At 39.1% G+C, this 17637-nt stretch overlaps 1 protein-coding gene and 1 long non-coding RNA gene across 51 annotated transcripts in view; one reads left to right on the forward strand and one right to left on the reverse strand.

Annotated features, from left to right (window-relative positions):
- The window catches only part of Liprin-beta (liprin-beta), a 148729-nt gene extending 132912 nt beyond the window's left edge, over positions 1-15817 (forward strand). For 19 of the 50 annotated variants that reach the window (XM_067094218.1, XM_067094215.1, XM_067094209.1 and 16 more), the window contains 2 exons: positions 8823-8850; positions 13849-15817. In XM_067094218.1, the coding sequence (XP_066950319.1) occupies positions 8823-8849 (27 nt within the window). In that variant the 3' untranslated portion in view covers position 8850; positions 13849-15817. The remainder of the gene's footprint in view (positions 1-8822; positions 8851-13848) is intronic. The other 31 variants (XM_067094217.1, XM_067094221.1, XM_067094174.1 and 28 more) reach the window with 3 other exon arrangements.
- On the reverse strand, positions 10957-16509 carry LOC136832723 (uncharacterized). The gene is made up of 2 exons (XR_010851292.1): positions 16365-16509; positions 10957-13600 (listed from the first exon to the last, which is right to left on the reverse strand). It is a non-coding gene; the product is annotated as an uncharacterized lncRNA (long non-coding RNA).
- Positions 16510-17637: the final 1128 nt, after the last annotated feature.

Here is a 17637-nt window from a genome sequence, read left to right on the forward strand (position 1 = left end):
TCACTATACTAGAAAGTATTTGACCATAGATGCCTTTATGAATGACATTCATAATTTTAACTCATCTTGGGAAGTTCTTTCACATTTTGTCGGAAGTTTCAACATGCTTAATTTAACTAGTTATAAAGTTTTCAGAAACTTTTTACTTTGTAGGCAAGGTGTCATTGTAAAAGGTTAAACCATCTTTGGCTGACCTTGCGAGACTTAAGAATTTTTAATTCCAGTTTAGGTCAACCTTGAATAATCATTATCATTGAGACATACTGTATCGTGTAAATAATGTACAAAGTATCATTAAATTATTTTGATGGCCAATATGATATAACCAAGTACAAAGGAGTGCTGGAAATCCTGCAACAAAAAGTTATTTTATTTATATAGTTTAATACTATTATGTATATATGTACAGAGTTTTATTAGTGTTCAGTTAGACACTGCATTTTGCATTAAGAATAATGTACAGTATAAGGGTGCCTGAATATCTAAAATTACATGTGTATTTTACAAAGGCTAGATAGTTTATGTACAATTAGCAGTGCACAGCAAGCAGCAAAATTCATGTGACCTGATTTCTGTGATGTTCATTCAAAAGTCACTAACTGGCAACTCATAACCTCTTCACATTTCTAATGCTGCTAAATTGCAACAATGAAACATTTTGCAACTTCGCCCAAAAAAAGATACAGTTCACTAAGCAGGGTTTAAAAGTATCAGTGCTATATTTTTTATCAAAATATCAGCTAGACCAGTATAAAAACACCAACACAGAAATTTCAGATAAGTAACTTACCCAGTAATTACATAGCTATTAGTTTCTTTTAACCAGCAGCTTTAAATTTTGAAATTGCGGGTCACGCTAGTTTGTTTTGGTTATGGTGACGTGTCCTGCCCACTTTCAGGGAAGAAGAAGTACAACATAGCAAAGAGCTTCAATTTGTTTCTGCCGGCTGTGGTTGAAGGACTGTGGTTGGTAGCAACTTGAATTTTGAAATTTATACTTTGCTGGTTGTTTGCTCTGTCTTCGACTGGTGAAGTATTTATTTTCATAGCCTTTCGGCATAATTAAGATAGTGTTAGGTGAGCTTTGATCATTGGTTTACGACTTTTTGCCCGTTTTTTTTTTTACTTTTCTTAGAATTTTCCAGGATGTCTGACACTAAAGAATCATACGACTCTCACACTGTTTGGGTTCAATGTAGGGGACAAACATGTTCAGTGGATTTACGTTGTGAGGAGTGTAGCGACTGGAATTTAAAGAAGTGGAAGACTTTAAATTCACATCTTAAGAAACTAGCTATAGATAGGAAGAGGAAAGCAATTGCTAGGGAATCTAGTAAAGCTTTAGCTAGTCAGGATTTATCCGCTAAGGCGGATGCAATTGCACTTGTAATTTCTTCCGATCCCATTCCATCTCCTCCACCTGTGCAACCCTCTCTTTTACCTGGCTCTCATGTTTCCAATCCCAACATCATCGTCAGTCTGGAATCGAAAATCGACACTCGCTTCGAGTTAGTTGTGCAGTCGATCGCTAAATTAGCTTCATCAGTGAAAGTGTTAATGGATAAGAGTGAGTCAGAGTGCCTCGTGGCGCCCAGTCCAAGTGCAGTGGTAGTGGAGAAGGTAGCTGTTCGGCCCACCGATTCTCCTAGGCCAAGGTCCCTGACACTCCCCAGCACGTGGGAGGAGTCAAACTGGTAGCCTAAGGGAGGTCGGTGGGGTCTGCCCCCGAGCAGTCACCCCCTTGGTTCAGTCTGTTGATTCCCAGACTGCAACCAAAGGCTGTTGGAAGGGCCTTCAAGTGAGTGCTCATTGTATGTCCTCCAGCTCCGAAAAGGCGTGCAGTGGATTTTGAGATTTCTTCTGTTCCTTGTAAGAAGGGCAAGGATCCAGCGCACCCCTCGTGCAGTCACTGGGATAGCCTAGAACAATTCTCTTCTGTTTCTTCTGACGATGGTCGTAAATTGGTGCTGAAGCACCTTGAGATGTGTAGACATTCTTCATCGTATAAAGCAACTACTTTATTAAGAGTTGCACACCCAGCACCTTCATCTCTACAATCAGCGCCTGAGCGGCCAGCAGCTAGCATTGAAGCACCCAAGCTCCCGTTTGCGGAAGAGCGCCCACAGGTGCCCGTTGGCCCTCTTGGTTTCGTCACTGGCTCCTGTCTCTACAGCACCCCCCAAGCACCCATTGGCGCCCGCTCCTCCACCGCTTCGTGGTAGTGTCGTCTCGGATATTGTTCCTCCCTCAGTTGACCCAATTCAGAGCAAACTGGATAATATTCTCAGTTTACTTCAGAAGGCTCCTCCTACAGCTCAGACGACAGCAGACTTAACGCTTTCTCCTGTTTCTTCTGGGGAAGAGGTTGTTCCAGATCAAGATGCTCCTTCGTTGGCATACTCTGCGTTGTTGAGGTTCCTGCTAGCAACTTTTCCAAGCTTCTTTTCGCCAGCTACTCCCTCCTCTCCTGCTTCAACTTTCTGTATGGAAGCCCCTCAGTTGGTTCTTTAAGGTTACCGAATTTGGTTCTCTCCTCTTTAGCGAAGAAGGCACTGAAGGAAGTAGAAGGGTGGTTTTCTGAGAAGAGGGAACAAGGCAAAGCAGTTTTTGTTTCCCGCCTTCCAAGTTGTCCAGATCAAGCTACAGGTTTTATGCGACCGGAGAAGCTCCTTCCTTGGGAGTCTCTGCCTCCTCTCAGGGAGACCTTTCCAGCCTTATCAACTCAGCTAGATCAGCTTTCTCCTCAGCCAAAATTATGTTTTCAGCTTCGGAACTAGCGCACCATCTCAAGAATATTTTTAAGGTTTTCGAAGTGATGAGCTTCCAGGACTGGGCAGCAGGCGCACTAGCATGCACGCTTAGAGAGTGCTCCTTGTTACCTCAAGAAATCTCTTCTAACCCCTCTCCTAGGAGTTCTTTCCAGTATTGACAGGGGCGTTTGCAATAGTATGCAGGAGTCAGCTAGTCTGTACGCCATGGGTGTGCTTAAGAAAAGAGAGCTTTGGTGTTCTTTTACTTCGAAAGGCATCACTCCTTCTCAGAGACAGGCCCTCCTCTTCTACCCCTTGGACAAGACGCACCTATTTCCCCAGGCTATAGTACTGGAGATCGCCTCTGACCTGCAGAAAAAGAACACTCAGGACCTGCTCTCCCAATGTGCGAGACGTCCCAAGGATTCTTCGACTCTTCCTCCCAGATCTTCATCTCTGCTGCAACCTACTCCCTTTTGGAGCTCCCGTTCTAGAACACATACTAGAACAAGAACATATACCCATTTCCCACAGCATTCCATCAAGAAGTCCTCCTCCAAGAAATGAAGTCATAGTCCTCCAAACTCAGGTAGGAGCGCGGCTCCTCCACTTTTGGGAATGGTGGGAACAAAGGGGAGTGGAATCCTGGATAGTCTGTCCTAAAGGAGGGCTACACTATCCCTTTTTTGAACAAACCTCCTCTAATCTACAAGCCTGTCAAATTGACAGCTTACTCTCCAGGCTCAGAGAGATTTGCTGCTCTCTTGCTAGAGGTCGAGTCTCTTGTTCAGAAAGAGGCTATAGAGGTATAGAGGGCATTCATTCTCCAGGATTCTATAACCATCTCTTTGTAGTGCCCAAGTCATCAGGGGGCTGGAGACCAGTTTTGGACATAAGTGCTCTAAATGTCTTTTTCAAAAAGACAACATTCAGGATGGGAACAAACCAATCAGTCCTTGCATCCATTCATCCATTTGCCATGGAGATTGGATGGTGTCCATCGACATGCAGGATGCGTACTTTCACATTCCAGTGCATCCAACTTCGAGAAAGTACCTCAGGTTTGTGTTTCAGGGCAAGGAGTTCCAATATCGGGACTCTGTGCTTCAGTCTCTTGACGGCACCGCAAGTGTTCACCAGGGTATTGGCTCCCACAGCGAAATCGCTTCATTTGATGTGGATAAAGATCTCCCTATATCTAGAAGACTGGCTACTACATTCCCGCTCAAAAGCTCAATGTACGGAGGACATTCACACAACTCTTCTCTTGGCCCAAGAATTGGGTCTTCTCATCACTCGGGACAAGTCTCTCCTGACACCTTCTCAAGAGATTCCTTATTTAGGAATGACGATCAACTCTTGGGATTTTCGGGTTTTTCCAGTCCCGAAGAGAATAGAAAAGAGTCTCCAAACAGTGGAAGAATTTCTGGAACTAAACTTTTGCTCAGCCAATCAATGGACGAGTCTTTTAGGCACCCTTTCGTCCATGGAACAATTCATCACTCTGGGAAGACTTCACCTGAGACCTCTCCAATTTTTCCTCAGAGCCAGCTGGAACAGGAAGAAGTTTCCAGACTCATTTATGTCCCTGATAATGGTGGAAATCAAGGAGGACCTTCATTGGTGGAATTCCAGGAAGAGACTATCAGAAGAGAAATCTCTTTAACCTCTGAACCCCAGCTGAGAGTTCTTTTCAGACACTTTGAACCTAGGTTGGGGAGGTCTTTTTGGGTTAAAAGAAGTGTCAGGTACCTGGTCTCAGGAACAGCAAAACTGGCACATCAACATAAAAGAATTACAGGCGATATTTCTGGGCGTAGAGTGCTTCGCTTCAGAAATTTGGGGGAGGTCAGTAGCAGTGCATTCGGACAGCACGACGGCACTGTCGTACATCAGGAAACAAGGTGGAACCCACTCTTTCGTCCTGTACGAAGCAGCGAGGGCGACCGATGCAACGTTGCAGGACTGGTCGGACAAACATCTGTATGCCTTTCCCCCATCCCGTTTAGTGGGACAAGTCATCAAGAAGTTCCAGTCTCATCAAAACCTGTCCATGATCTTGACAGCCCCCATCTGGCCAGCAAAAGAGTGGTTCCCGGATCTGCTGGAACTTCTTGCAGACTTCCCAAGACTGCTGCCACAGAAGTAACAACTTTTCAGGTAACCTCACTTCTGATGGTTCCACCAAAACCTGTCTTCTCTGGCCCTAACAGGATTCAAACTGTTAGGCGACTGCTGTGAAAGAAGGGCTTTTCAAGAGTGGCTGCAGACGCAATTGCGAAGTGTAGAAGACATTCATCAGATAATGTCTACCAGACTAAATGGTCCATCTTCAGGTCATGGTGCAGACAAAATAACGTGGCCTCTTCTAATACCTCTGTAGCAGAAATAGCAGACTTTCTCCTGTTCCTACGCTCCACCAAAGGACTTTCCACCTCTACCATTAAAGGCCACAGAGCTATGCTTAGCTCAGTTTTCCGCCATAAAGGAATGGACTTACCGTCTAACCAGTCTAACCAGGATTTGTCCGACCTTATTAAGTCCTCTGATACCTCAAAGCTTAAAGAAAAACCTTTGCTGTCCTGGAACTTAAGTGGCTGTCCAGTTCACGTTTTGAACCCATGCAATCTATCTCTTTAAGGGATCTAACCAGGAAAACTCTATTTTTCTGGTCGCCTTGGCCACTGTCAAAAGATCCAGTGAAATCCATGCTTTGGACAGAAATATCGGATTTTCTCAGGGAATGCAGTTTGCGCCTTTTCCTTAGACTTTTTAGCTAAGAACAAATTGCCACCGAATCCATCGTCTCATTCTTTTACAATCAAGAGCTTGTCTGAGATAGGGCCATCTAAAGAAGAAAGAACTCTCTGTCCAGTAAGGGCCTTAGGTTTTATCTTCACAGAACGAAGGACATTTGTGGTACTTTAAGGAACCTTTGGTGTTGTGTGAAATATCCATCTCAACCCTTGTCTAAGAATGCCCTGGCATTTTTTCTCAGGAACTTGATTTCGGTAGCACATTCCCTGGTGAACGAGGACTCCCTCTCCTCTTACAAGGTAAAACCCCATGAGACGAGCAGTCGCTACGTCTTTGACGTTCAAGTGCAACTTATCCCTCACGTCAATTGTGCAAGCGACATTTTGGAATGCAAGTCGGTGTTTGCATCGCATTATTTAAGGGATATTGAGACTACTTATGATCAGTGCAGTACCTTGGGTCCGTTTTACATGGCTGGCATGGTGTTGGGGGAGGAAACGTAGAAAGCAATGTCCTTTCTTTAACCTCTTTCCCATGCTTAGGGTGTTGATTTTTTTGGGGAGCCTGGGAGTACTATGTACTTGGAGTACCCTCCAGTCTTTTGGTTTTAATGGTTGGGTATTGGTGTTTTTAATTTGGTTTTTGGTGGTTTTGGCGACTATTTACTCTGGTTATTTTGTGTGGTACTGCACCCTGGGCAGGGGCATCTTGTTGTATTTTGCTAGCCCTCGGAAATTAGTCCATCGCTACAAAGCACCCACTGTAGTAGGCCCACAAGGCTTTACCGCCTCGCCTCTACTGGATAAGATGAGCACCAACCAGAGGTAGTATCTACCTGTAGCAGCTCTTTTATCAGGTAAGGTTCAACAACATTGATTCAGTGTTAGCAAATTTCTATTCTCAAACTCATTACTATTAATAATGTTTTGGGGTAGATATGTCTAACATTCCCACCTCCATTCAGTGTGGGAATCAGCTGTCTAATTACTGGTAAGTTATTTATACAAAAATGACATTTTTACAATAAAATAAAGTTTTATATACACTTACCCAATAATTACATGATTGGAGCCCACCCGCCTCTCCCCACTTGGAGATAAGGGCATAAACAAATTGAAGCTCTTTGCTATGTTGTACCTCTTCTTCCCCCAAAAGTGGGCAGGGCACGTCGCCATAACCAAAACAAACTAGCGTGACCCGCAATTTCAAAATTTTAAGCTGCCGGTTAAAAGAAACTAATAGCCATGTAATTACTGGGTAAGTATATATAAAACTTTATTTTATTATAAAAATGTAATTTTTTTGGATCATGTCAAGATTAGCAAACCCATTCACAGCAGGGTTCGCTATTCTTTACAAGATTATTGAGTTCGTTATTCTTTAAATCGGAATAATCGGGTTCGCTGTTCTAGACATGAACACTATGGTACCAGACATTTGATCCACAGGGACTAGTACGATACCAACCAATGCAAAATACATTTGACCCCCAGGGGCTAGTCTTAAACATGGCGAAACAGCATAGATAAATCACTGTTTCGCCGTATTTAGTACTAGCCCTCTTGTGGAATTGGAGTTGGACAGAAAGGATTGGCCATTCTTTACATGGGGATCATTGGGTTTGCTGTTCTTGACATGGAGATGTCGGGTTCCCTAATCTTGACAAGATCCAAATTAGTAATTATGGTGAATATGAAAAGACGTAAATACTTAGTGAATTTGACTTGCAGCCACTATTGTAATGTTTTAAACGTAAAGAACGTATCAGAGATGTAGTAGTGGACGTGGCCTAAGCAGACCCCAACTGTCTAAATGGCTGTTTGCCTCTCCGCACCTTATCCATACGACAAGTGCACTTTGCCCTTCTTGATTATATCAGTCTTATTAAGCTTTTAGGTCTATGAAGAAAAATAATGACAGAAGTATACCACACCAAGACTGTGGAGGAATTTCACAAATCCTGCTTTATGGGCTTATAGACACCCTTGATAAATATAGCATAGTATATTATAAAGCCAGTGCATAGGCCTAAGCTCCAGAGCCATAATATTATTATTTGTAATATGTTGTTGTCAATCTGCAGAATCTGCACACAATAGGTGTGGCTAATAATGTCCGACCTGATTATAATCTTCCATTCCTAAAGTAAAAGTAAATAAAAAGCTAGAATTAATTGTATTTCTAATAGTGAAGATTACTCTCCACCTCGCTTATTTGTTTATTTAATATTTTTTTTCTTCAAAATGAAGAAACTCCTTGGGAGTCTAGGTAGACCTATGTAGCCTTGGCTATAGCCTAAGCTATGATTTGTAATAATTCATTGCAAGTATTGAAATCACGGTCCTGACTATAACATGTGCTTTATACACAAAACTACAAAAGCAAAAAGAAGTAATAACTTTGAATTCATATCCCAAATGCATCAATTTTTATCATTAGACTATGCTCTGCTCAACTTTTCTTTTTCACTCCATTGCAACGTCCTCTTTCTCAGTTGCACTGTATCCAGGCTGACTGTTCCATGACTCACAGGAGTCACAGTGAGCCGAGGGATTCATGCTACAGTAATGTATTTAGTTTTCGTTCTGAAATATTATTGTAGCATGAAATACTTCCGTTTTTCACGATCCAGTATATTTCAGTGATAAGATTCTACATAACAAGTGCCCAACTTTTCCTAATACTAAGTGACAACTTAAAACAACACTTGTTCAGTACAAAAATAAAAAAGTCGCACGAGTTTTGCTGCATATTGTACAGTAGCATCATTTAATGTTCCCTATACTGTATACATATATATAAATTTAATAAATGTTTGTATTCATGTCATGGAAAATGCAAAATTTTAAAACTGTTGATATTTTTTAATAGCATAGGTTTTTTTGTGCAGCAGTAATCAAGACCAGGAAGTACTAAAGTTTAATTGTGATATATTTTGATGGTTCAAGTGCAGGTTAAAAGCAAAACTAAACTATAGTGAATCAAAGTTTAATGACATATTGAGATTTATTGCATGATTTTAGTATTTGTAACAGAAATATTCATGCTTTCTTGATAGAGAAAATGAATCACTTAGTTTTTTATGCTGCATGTATTCTTTAAAAGTTGTTGATCTAGATAAAAAAAATATTGACGTACAGTATTACAGATTTAATGTTGTTTGGTATAACCATAATTTGCATCACTAAAGATTGTTTGTGTCATCACATTTGTCTCTTTGTCCATGTTGTTTGCTAATTTATACCCACCTAGTTGCCTCAGCTTTTTTTTGTGTTGCTAACTATTCTCTTTTTTCCTTGCCAATGCTCACTGCAGACCAACGGTGATGGGAGACTCTGTTGAGGTAAGTAATAAATTTTTTATCTAAAATAGGTATTTGAAGACTTGTAGGGCCCTTTTTGACAGTAAATACAGAAGTGCTAAATTTTTTGCTGAATATTTCAGTGAAATAATAATCACGTTTTCTGTACAGTAATTCTTCTCTTAGCTGCTTTTCCCATAACTGCACCGAGTGAATCTAGTTGGGCCTAGTCTTGGCGGAAACCCACAGTCATAGGCTATCATCACTTACAAAACAATCTGATTAAGAATAGATATAATTTAGTGCATTCCATTTATCTTGAAATAAAAAAAACTAGGAAGAGAAGCCTTACCTGTGTAGCTGGGAGGGAATGAGCAAATCAGGACAATCATTCCAATCGTCAGATCACTTAAAATTTTGCCGACCAACAAATAAATATATAAACTTCACAAAAATTTCATTAAATGAAGCTTTTGTCTCATACACAAGTCTTGGGCTCACAATAGTAGTGGAAGGACACTAGTGAATTGGGACAGTTATTTCATGTACATGTACTGGCTTAGTACTGAAAGAGTAATTTTTAAAAGATTTTCCCCCCAAAAACCATGTAACATCAAGGCTCTCGTCAGAGACAATCTGTGCTCATTACAAGGTAAAGTTCTAGTTCATTTTACATTTTTGGCAAAGGAGCTCACTTGTGATTGAGAGAGAGAGAGAGAAGCTACTTTTCTTTTTAGTATTATGTAGTACATTAATGAATACTATTGACCAGTTGTCTCAATTTGATATTAGTGAAGCCCTCCAATTCTTATAGGCTTGCATTACAGAAGATTAGGTGTTGGATCTTGGCAATCATTTTATTTCTTAGTTTTACACCTTAAGAATAATATATACACTTGTTTATTTTAAGATATCACTTTTGTATTGTACTGTATTCTGCGTCATGAAATATTTTTCCGATACCCTATTCCCCAGTCTTATCAAACACATCCACAAATTTGAGGTACTGTAAATGAAATGCAACAATTGTTTCATATTTAATTTTATAGTGATAGTAGCCTAATTACTGTACATTGATGCCTATTAATATATTCACATACAATAATTCTCCATCTAGCATAGGCTAGCTAGAGTAGCCTATGCCTTTATGCTATACAGTATCTTTTCATGTTTTCATCTATATATATAAGGTATATAAAATGGAATGGGTATATGATAGATAAAATGGAATGGATTTTTGCTTTAAGAAATAATTTTATTAGCTTAATATGTGGATAGATTAGGCCAGGGGTCACCAACCTTTGAAGCTAGACGAGCCATTTATTTAGAGAATTATAAAAATAAATGTAGTACTGTACTGTCAGGGCCACAATGACAAATATGGTCTCTCTCTCTCTCTCTCTCTCTCTCTCTCTCTCTCTCTCTCTCTCTCATCTAATATTTTCAGCTTATAATCTCATTAAAAGATCAGTAACTGAAGTTGATGCCTATAATGTGCTTTAAAATTAAAAAAAAATTTAATCAAATGAGTGTTACATAATTTCTTTGTTTTAAATGGATAAAAAGGTATTTGTTCAGTGTTTGGAGCCTCACAAATGTCTTGGAAGAGCAGCATGTGGCTTTCGAGCCGCAGGTTGGTGACCCCCGGGTTTGGTTAGGCTAGGTTTTGCTTCAGTAGTGTAGCTAAACCTGATCATGGGATAACTGAATCCTTGTAAAAGGATTTTGCCTTTGACATTTTCCCATTCCTTCCATCTTGGATCTAGGGCAGTTAAGAGAAGAGATCACTGTACTGTACTCTTCGTTTTTATTTTTGATAAGTGGGGTTGGTTTTCTAGACCCAAACCCTTATACATAGGAAAATAGCCAGACTGCTGTGGGCTTACATTAACCAGTTATCCAGCCAGACTGCAGTGGGTGTACATTAAAGAGTTATCCATCAAAATTCTGAAGAGCTGTGGTGCTAGCCCGCAACAAATGAAAATCTGTGGAAAACTCTTAAGCTGTCAAACCTTAAATTTTAATTTCATGTATTGTTGGCCACAAACTTTACGGATACTCAGTGTTCAAGGTACTAAAACAAAGGAATAACGGATGCATTGCATTTCTTACAAAATCTTTAATGTTCAAGGTACTAAAACAAAGGAATAACAGATGCATTGTATTTCTTACAAAAACTTTAATGTAGAATTTCCGAACAATTGCATAAAACAAGTTTTTACCTAACATCTAATAAATCTTAAGTTTTTACCTAACAAATATGTATTTATATATATTTTATCACTTGCAGTGCTTGTTACATATACGTACATATATTTTCACTGTTTGGTTGTGGTGCATTAATCACTTTGTGTTACGAGGTTTGCTATATGCCATTGAAATATGTGGATGCATACATATTCAGTGGTTTCACTATTTAATGTTTACCCTTACATATGCACTTTTTTTCACCTTTTTGATTGTCAACCAAGCTGGTTTGTTGAAGGCAGCAGTCAGATTTGTCACGTCAGTACCCAGTCTTCAGTGCTGTGTATGAGTAATTTACAGGCTTTTTTTTTTTTTCTCCTGATGAATAAGCATGGGCCTTTTTTTTTTCACTTGATGAATGAGTATGGGTCTATGTGTAGTGGGGTTGGGGAGGCTTGTGGGCACTATCCTAATGATTATGTAACATCTGGGGCTCAGTTACATAGTTTGGAATGAATGGTTTTTTTGAGTTTGTGTGTGTTTAGACATGGTCAGAATCTTTTGACAGGGTTTCATACCTGTCCAATTCTTCATCTGTGCAACTGGTATCAACTGCAGAAAAGAATCACCAGGTACATAGATTGGTTCCCCAAACACCATTCTGGTGGGTGATGTGTTGATTTCCTGTTTAGGGACCATACGTAAACCAGGTACCCAGGGTAGTGGTGCTTTCCAGTTGGGGTCTTTGCATTTTGCGATGAGCACTGCTTTTGAGAGATACGTGTGCTCTTGCAGCCATGCCACTGACATCTGGATTGCATGCCGTGGAGCAGTGTGTTTGACCCCAGTAATTTGGCTAAGGCAGTCAATATTTTGAAGTGAAAGCTTGTCCTCTGTCAGAGATGATGATGTTGGTTTTGGTGAAGTGGCTGACCCAGCCATCAAAATGGTGCTTGTAAGCACTTCTTGATGGTTGGGTCAGCCATTCCACCATAACCAACATCATCATCTCCAATAGACGACAAGGCTTTCCCTTTCAAAATACTGATGCCTTAGCCAAATTATTAGGGTCAAACATACTTCACCACGATATGCAATCCAGTTGTCAATGGCATGGCTGGAACACACCAATCCCTGAAAGCAGCACTCATCACAAGATTCAATGGCCCCAGTTGGAAAGCACCGCTATCCTGGGTACTTGTTCTACATATGGCTCCTAAACAAGAAATCAACCCATTACCCACCAAAATGGTGAGACTATTGATTTCTGACAGTACCTATTTCACATATTGCTCGTATTGGTGGTACTTGTGAGTGGTAAGTGTGAGGCTGGTTGTTAAGAAATGCAGTGCCATGACATATTGGCAAGTATTTTCTTGGTTGCTTGACAGGGTCTTTGTTTGTCAGGGCTCCACATGAATGTCTTGGTATTGCCACAGAAGACGTCATTGAGTGTGGCCATGATTTTGGTAAAGTCAGGAAGGAATTCTAAGGTAGGGGCATTCCACCTCTATTTCCTTCTCTCTGTGGCTCATACAGAAGTCTGTCTACAGCATTTGCTCTTTCATCGTGGTGGTTGTCCTTGGTTTCACAGATTATAGGGGGTGGTGTTGCGAGACCTTGGAGGCCTCCAGCAACTCTCTGCTCTCTTTGGGAGGTCCACCATTGTTACCTTCAGCGTTGGATGGGGCAGCACAGGTAGGTGTTAGTTGGCAGACAGCTCAGTCAAATCCTGGTGAGGTCAACTTCTGTTGTTTACCACCTACATTCAGTTCTGCTAGGGTGAAAATGGGCTTATCAAGTGCAGGTTGGCAGCAGCAATGAGAACACTCTGATGAGGAACTGATGGGGTTCTTCATAGGTGATCCTTTCCCTGTGTGTGTCCAGCTTGCAGTGAAAGTGAGTGTTGGAGATGCCCTCAAGGATGTAGTCTTCCTTTTTTATCAAGCTTGAGACATTTCAGAGGTGGAACTGTATCTAAACTCCCCAAAACCAGACAGATGGCACGGTCCTCAAGTAGGGGAGTAGATGTAAATTGCCCAGTCACATTCATGCTTTTTTATCACAATTTGTGTGTGATTTCACCTTTATATGATAGTTCTAAGCAGTAGTCAGCCATATTTATTCCCACTTTGGTGCGAGACTGAGTTTCATATCTACCAAGCTGCAAAAGCGATCTTTTAATGCTCTTTCAGGAGAACTAAAATGCCATATTCAAACTATCATTGGCTCTGTTTCATCTCAGCATGGCTATATTTAGTCTGCTGGTTGCCAGGGGTTTAAGGCGAGAACCATGCTTTGTGTATTGAGTGGAGTACAACGGATGCCTTTTGGGAAAAGTGTGCCAGAGCGAAGCACCATGTAAGTTTTAGTGGCTGGTTGTTGTTAGGTATGGCATGGCTGGGAACCATGTTGTCTACCAGGTCACTCCAAGGAATCACCATGTGGTCAGCTTATACTAGTGCACTCATGCTTGGACATCCAGTACATGTACAGTATATAGATTTGAATGGCACAATCTTAGTCTTACATTTGACAAAAATTCAATTTTAGTTGCTGCTGGTAGTGGACTGATTTTTAAGCTAACCATTTATGAAGACTAGACCTGAAATGAAAAGTCTGGATTAAAGTTTGGATTAGGTATAACAAAATCTTATTTAATTTGCTGCATATATGATTACCATTAAATCAGCATTTATCATCAAGCCACAAACTGTCACACATACAGAAATTGTATCTGTTATATTGGGAAGCTATCTCTTAAAACTTAATTTTGACATTTGCATTTTCATTTATATAAAAATTTTATATGCAATTTTTATATAATGACACACATTTCTTGGGATTTTACAGCGCCTCCATCGTTCATCTGCACCCCCATTGATTGGTCGGATCACTAAAGTATGAGAGAGAAGAGTCTGCGCTGGTTGTCTGGCTCTTCCCTTTGCAACTCTGCCCAGCAGCTTTGCCTTTACCCTCTGCCTTTTGTCTGCATATCAACCAACCAGGATTGATTCACTGAGGTCGTTCAGTCTGAAAGGCTTCCGTGAAAGTACAAATGAAATCATGAAGGTGCAAGACTTAACTCGGTCATAATGAATTTTGGGGTTTAATAATGTGGCTCACTCAATGGTAAAACTTTCTGAGCTAGATGATGTCTCAAATTACTTGAAGTGCCTTATTAATCATAATAAAGGCATTGTGAGAATGCCATCCCCCGAAAGATGATTAATGAAAGGCATTGGGAGAATGCCATTTCTTGGAAGATTGGGAGAATTTGTTTTTATTAAAGATGCTGTGCAATTAGCACTGAGCTTTAAAATATCATTAGAAGAGTAGAAAAGGATTCTGTAAATTATTACTGTCAAGTTCTCTTCCATTCTATAACATCTGTATGCAGATGTACCTTAAAACAAGCTGACTAGCATTTTGTAAATGATGCACCATAAAACTAGAACAAAGTTGTATTTTTAAAAGATTGTTCCTCTTAGTTCCTTGCAAATAATTCAAAAGCACTCATTATTATATTTCTTGAACATTATTTCATACATTTCCTCAGCTCTAAGAGGACCTTATGACATGAAGTAATTTTCAAGGATTTTTCTTTAAATATTTATTACAAAGATGTACAGGTTAATGCATATATACCAGCAGAAATGAGTGTCATTTTAGATATAGATGTAACATATTCTATTTTTCCCCTGAAGAAAATTATGCCACTTGTATGAAAAAATACAAGTTTTTGTGAGTCACTAATTGTTTTAAGTTTCCAATAGCTTTTTTACAACCACTTTTTAAGTTACCTGTATTTATAACTTATTTGTGCAGCTTGTCACATGAAATGATACCTGACAATGATTTGTTTCTAAACTGAGGCAGTTACTTATTGATTATGAGTAGCTATATGGTAGGTGTGCTGTGTATAAAAAGTATGGATTTTAATATACTGCAAAAGGTTCAACATTGAGAATTCTGTGGGAGTGCATATCAAGAAAATTCATCAGTACAATATTTTGTATCCTTGAAGTAGAAAATAATGAATTTGATGTCAAATTTACAATGTTACTCACAAGCCTTGTCATATAGTGTAGTGCATAGTACAGTACTGCATTTCTCTGATCATACAATTCAAACTGAAAAAAAAATAAAAAAAATAAAAAAAAAAGTGTGTAAATATCTAATAATTCATGTTGACCCCTATTGGTTGGTATTACTGAGACAATCTTGAGTAAAGTAAGAAAATAGCAGACCTTGATACTTTTTACTTTCCCAGTTACAGTTCCATCTAACCATTATGGCTTTTGAAATACATACTACGAATTAGATACTGCACTTTTATTCATAATACTTAAGCTTTATTTACCTTCAGTGATGGTGAGGAGTAACTGTTGATAACTGTCGTACAGTGAATTGGTCTTTTAACCCCTAGTCATGCAAATGCTTTCCTTTTGATTTTTTTGCTTACATTTCACTTGCTCTAGTACTACAATATGGTTACTCTATTTACTGTTATTATGTTTTTAAGATTTATCTCACAACTAATGCCAAACTAAAGAATATGAAATGCCTGTTTATATTATGCCCATGTTGTGGCATTTACTGCTTTTATTATAAATTATTCACTGTTCTTAACGGCACAGTTTATCTGAACTGGAGACTTTTTTAATTTTTTGTAATTTCTGACTGGAAATTAAGTTCAGATTTGCTGATTGTCACAAGTTTTAGTGACTTTATCCCCAATCTATATATGATTGAGTACCAAAGTCATTATGTGGGTATGATTTTTAGTAAAGGTTTTTAATAAAAATTGCTAAGTCTGTAAGCTGATTTGATTTTCCTTATAACTGATAATTATTACTAAAAACTAAGGAAGACCCATGGATCAAAGCATTTCCATTAGCTTTTGCTCAAGGATTTTTTCTGATTTACAAAACAAACACTATGTCAACTGTGCCACTATCCCAAAAGAAAATAGTGCTGTACACAGTTCAAGAAAATTGAGTCAACGAATCCTACTGTGATTCAAGTGAAGAACCCACAGAAGTAGAAGGACTAAACTTCATTAACTTAGTCTCATTCTTCTGGCAGGAGATTTATACAATTTTATAGGATCAGCATACATACCCAATGAGAAATACTACAGGACACATATGTAATTAAAATAATTTCTGCACTGATGCACACCCTTGATATTCACACACAAAATTGGTGGTATCCAAACCAATGGCCAAAATGCCATGGAAAATTATGTGATGGACAGTTGAAACTTTAATACAACTTGAAATGAAATACCTTGAAATGCTAACCAGACTCAAATGCTTCTTTCTTTATGAACGTTGCTTATGATCATTAATGGCATTGTGTCTTACCTATGTTCAGCTGCATCTTGCAAACAATATCAAACACCAAGCTGCTTTGGGCTGCGTAGGCGCAGTCATCATAATAGAATGTTGGATAAGAAGACTCGATATCACATATAACAACTATGATGATGTTCCAGCTGCAGAAATTGATCTGTAAGTAGTGACAAGACATAAGATGCCAAATAATACGGTGCCCTTGATACATCGCTCAATGATCATAACTCTCCCAGAGATGAAAGACAATGAAGTTGTTGGCACTATTAAGAGAAAAAAAGAAAGCCTTCAAACTGTGATATGGAACATGTAGGCAAAAGAATAAAAGGCCTATGAGAAGGACAAGGAAAGCCAAGTGCACAGTAGGAGATTAAGAAAAGTGGAATAAAAATTGTAACAGCAAAGGGAGGAAGGAAAATTTTTAGAATAGCTTAGCCGATACAAAAGATTGACAAGATATGCCTCTTCCATCATGTCATAAGGATGTAAATAGAGAAATTACAGTCAAATAATAAGCAATGGAACCAGTAGTTTTAGATTCTACTCAACATCATTAGCATCACCTCCATTGCCACATGACACAAGGGGCCTCTCAAGCCTTGTACTTCATCTTCCACAAATCTCCTGCCTCCCTTCTCAGTTCTCGTCCATATATGCCTGGATCTTCCCACTCTCCTGTTGCCCACAGTAGAACAGTCTACACTATCACACTATTTCTCGTCATTCTCCCAGGGACTGGATGAAGAACCTACCCAAGCCATATCCATCTCCCTTTCACTATTATTCCACCTACATACAGAAATTCATTTAGAAAATCAATCTGAAATGGAAGATATTGTTAAGAATAGTCCAACAGAAAATGTGACATCTGAACAGGCTACATGAGCCCTAATTAAAGATATTAATGGCAGGGCCTTCTGGAAATTATTACTTTCGAGAAAGTGAAGAATTAATCATTAATGAACTGACAAAAATATTTGAAAATATCATGTACAAATGGACAGGATAAAAACTACATAGTAATCTATAAAGAAGACTGACCCATCATGCTCCATGAAGCCTACCCTTTAATTTTTTGTGCATTACAAAGAATTTGCCCACTTTGTTCAGAACTATTAATTTGTTTTTTGGTAAGCAAGCAGTAATTTTCCATATTTTTGTGCCACTACTAGGGTGTCAAAAATTTAAAACTTACACTCCACAGGCAACCCCCATTATATGATTGGGGTAGACTCCTTAAAAATAGATTATTAGGGATATCTCAGATATAACATGAACTGAATGA

This window comes from Macrobrachium rosenbergii, chromosome 50 (genome assembly GCF_040412425.1).
Source record: "Macrobrachium rosenbergii isolate ZJJX-2024 chromosome 50, ASM4041242v1, whole genome shotgun sequence".
In the NCBI taxonomy this organism is placed as follows: Eukaryota; Metazoa; Arthropoda; class Malacostraca; order Decapoda; family Palaemonidae; genus Macrobrachium; species Macrobrachium rosenbergii.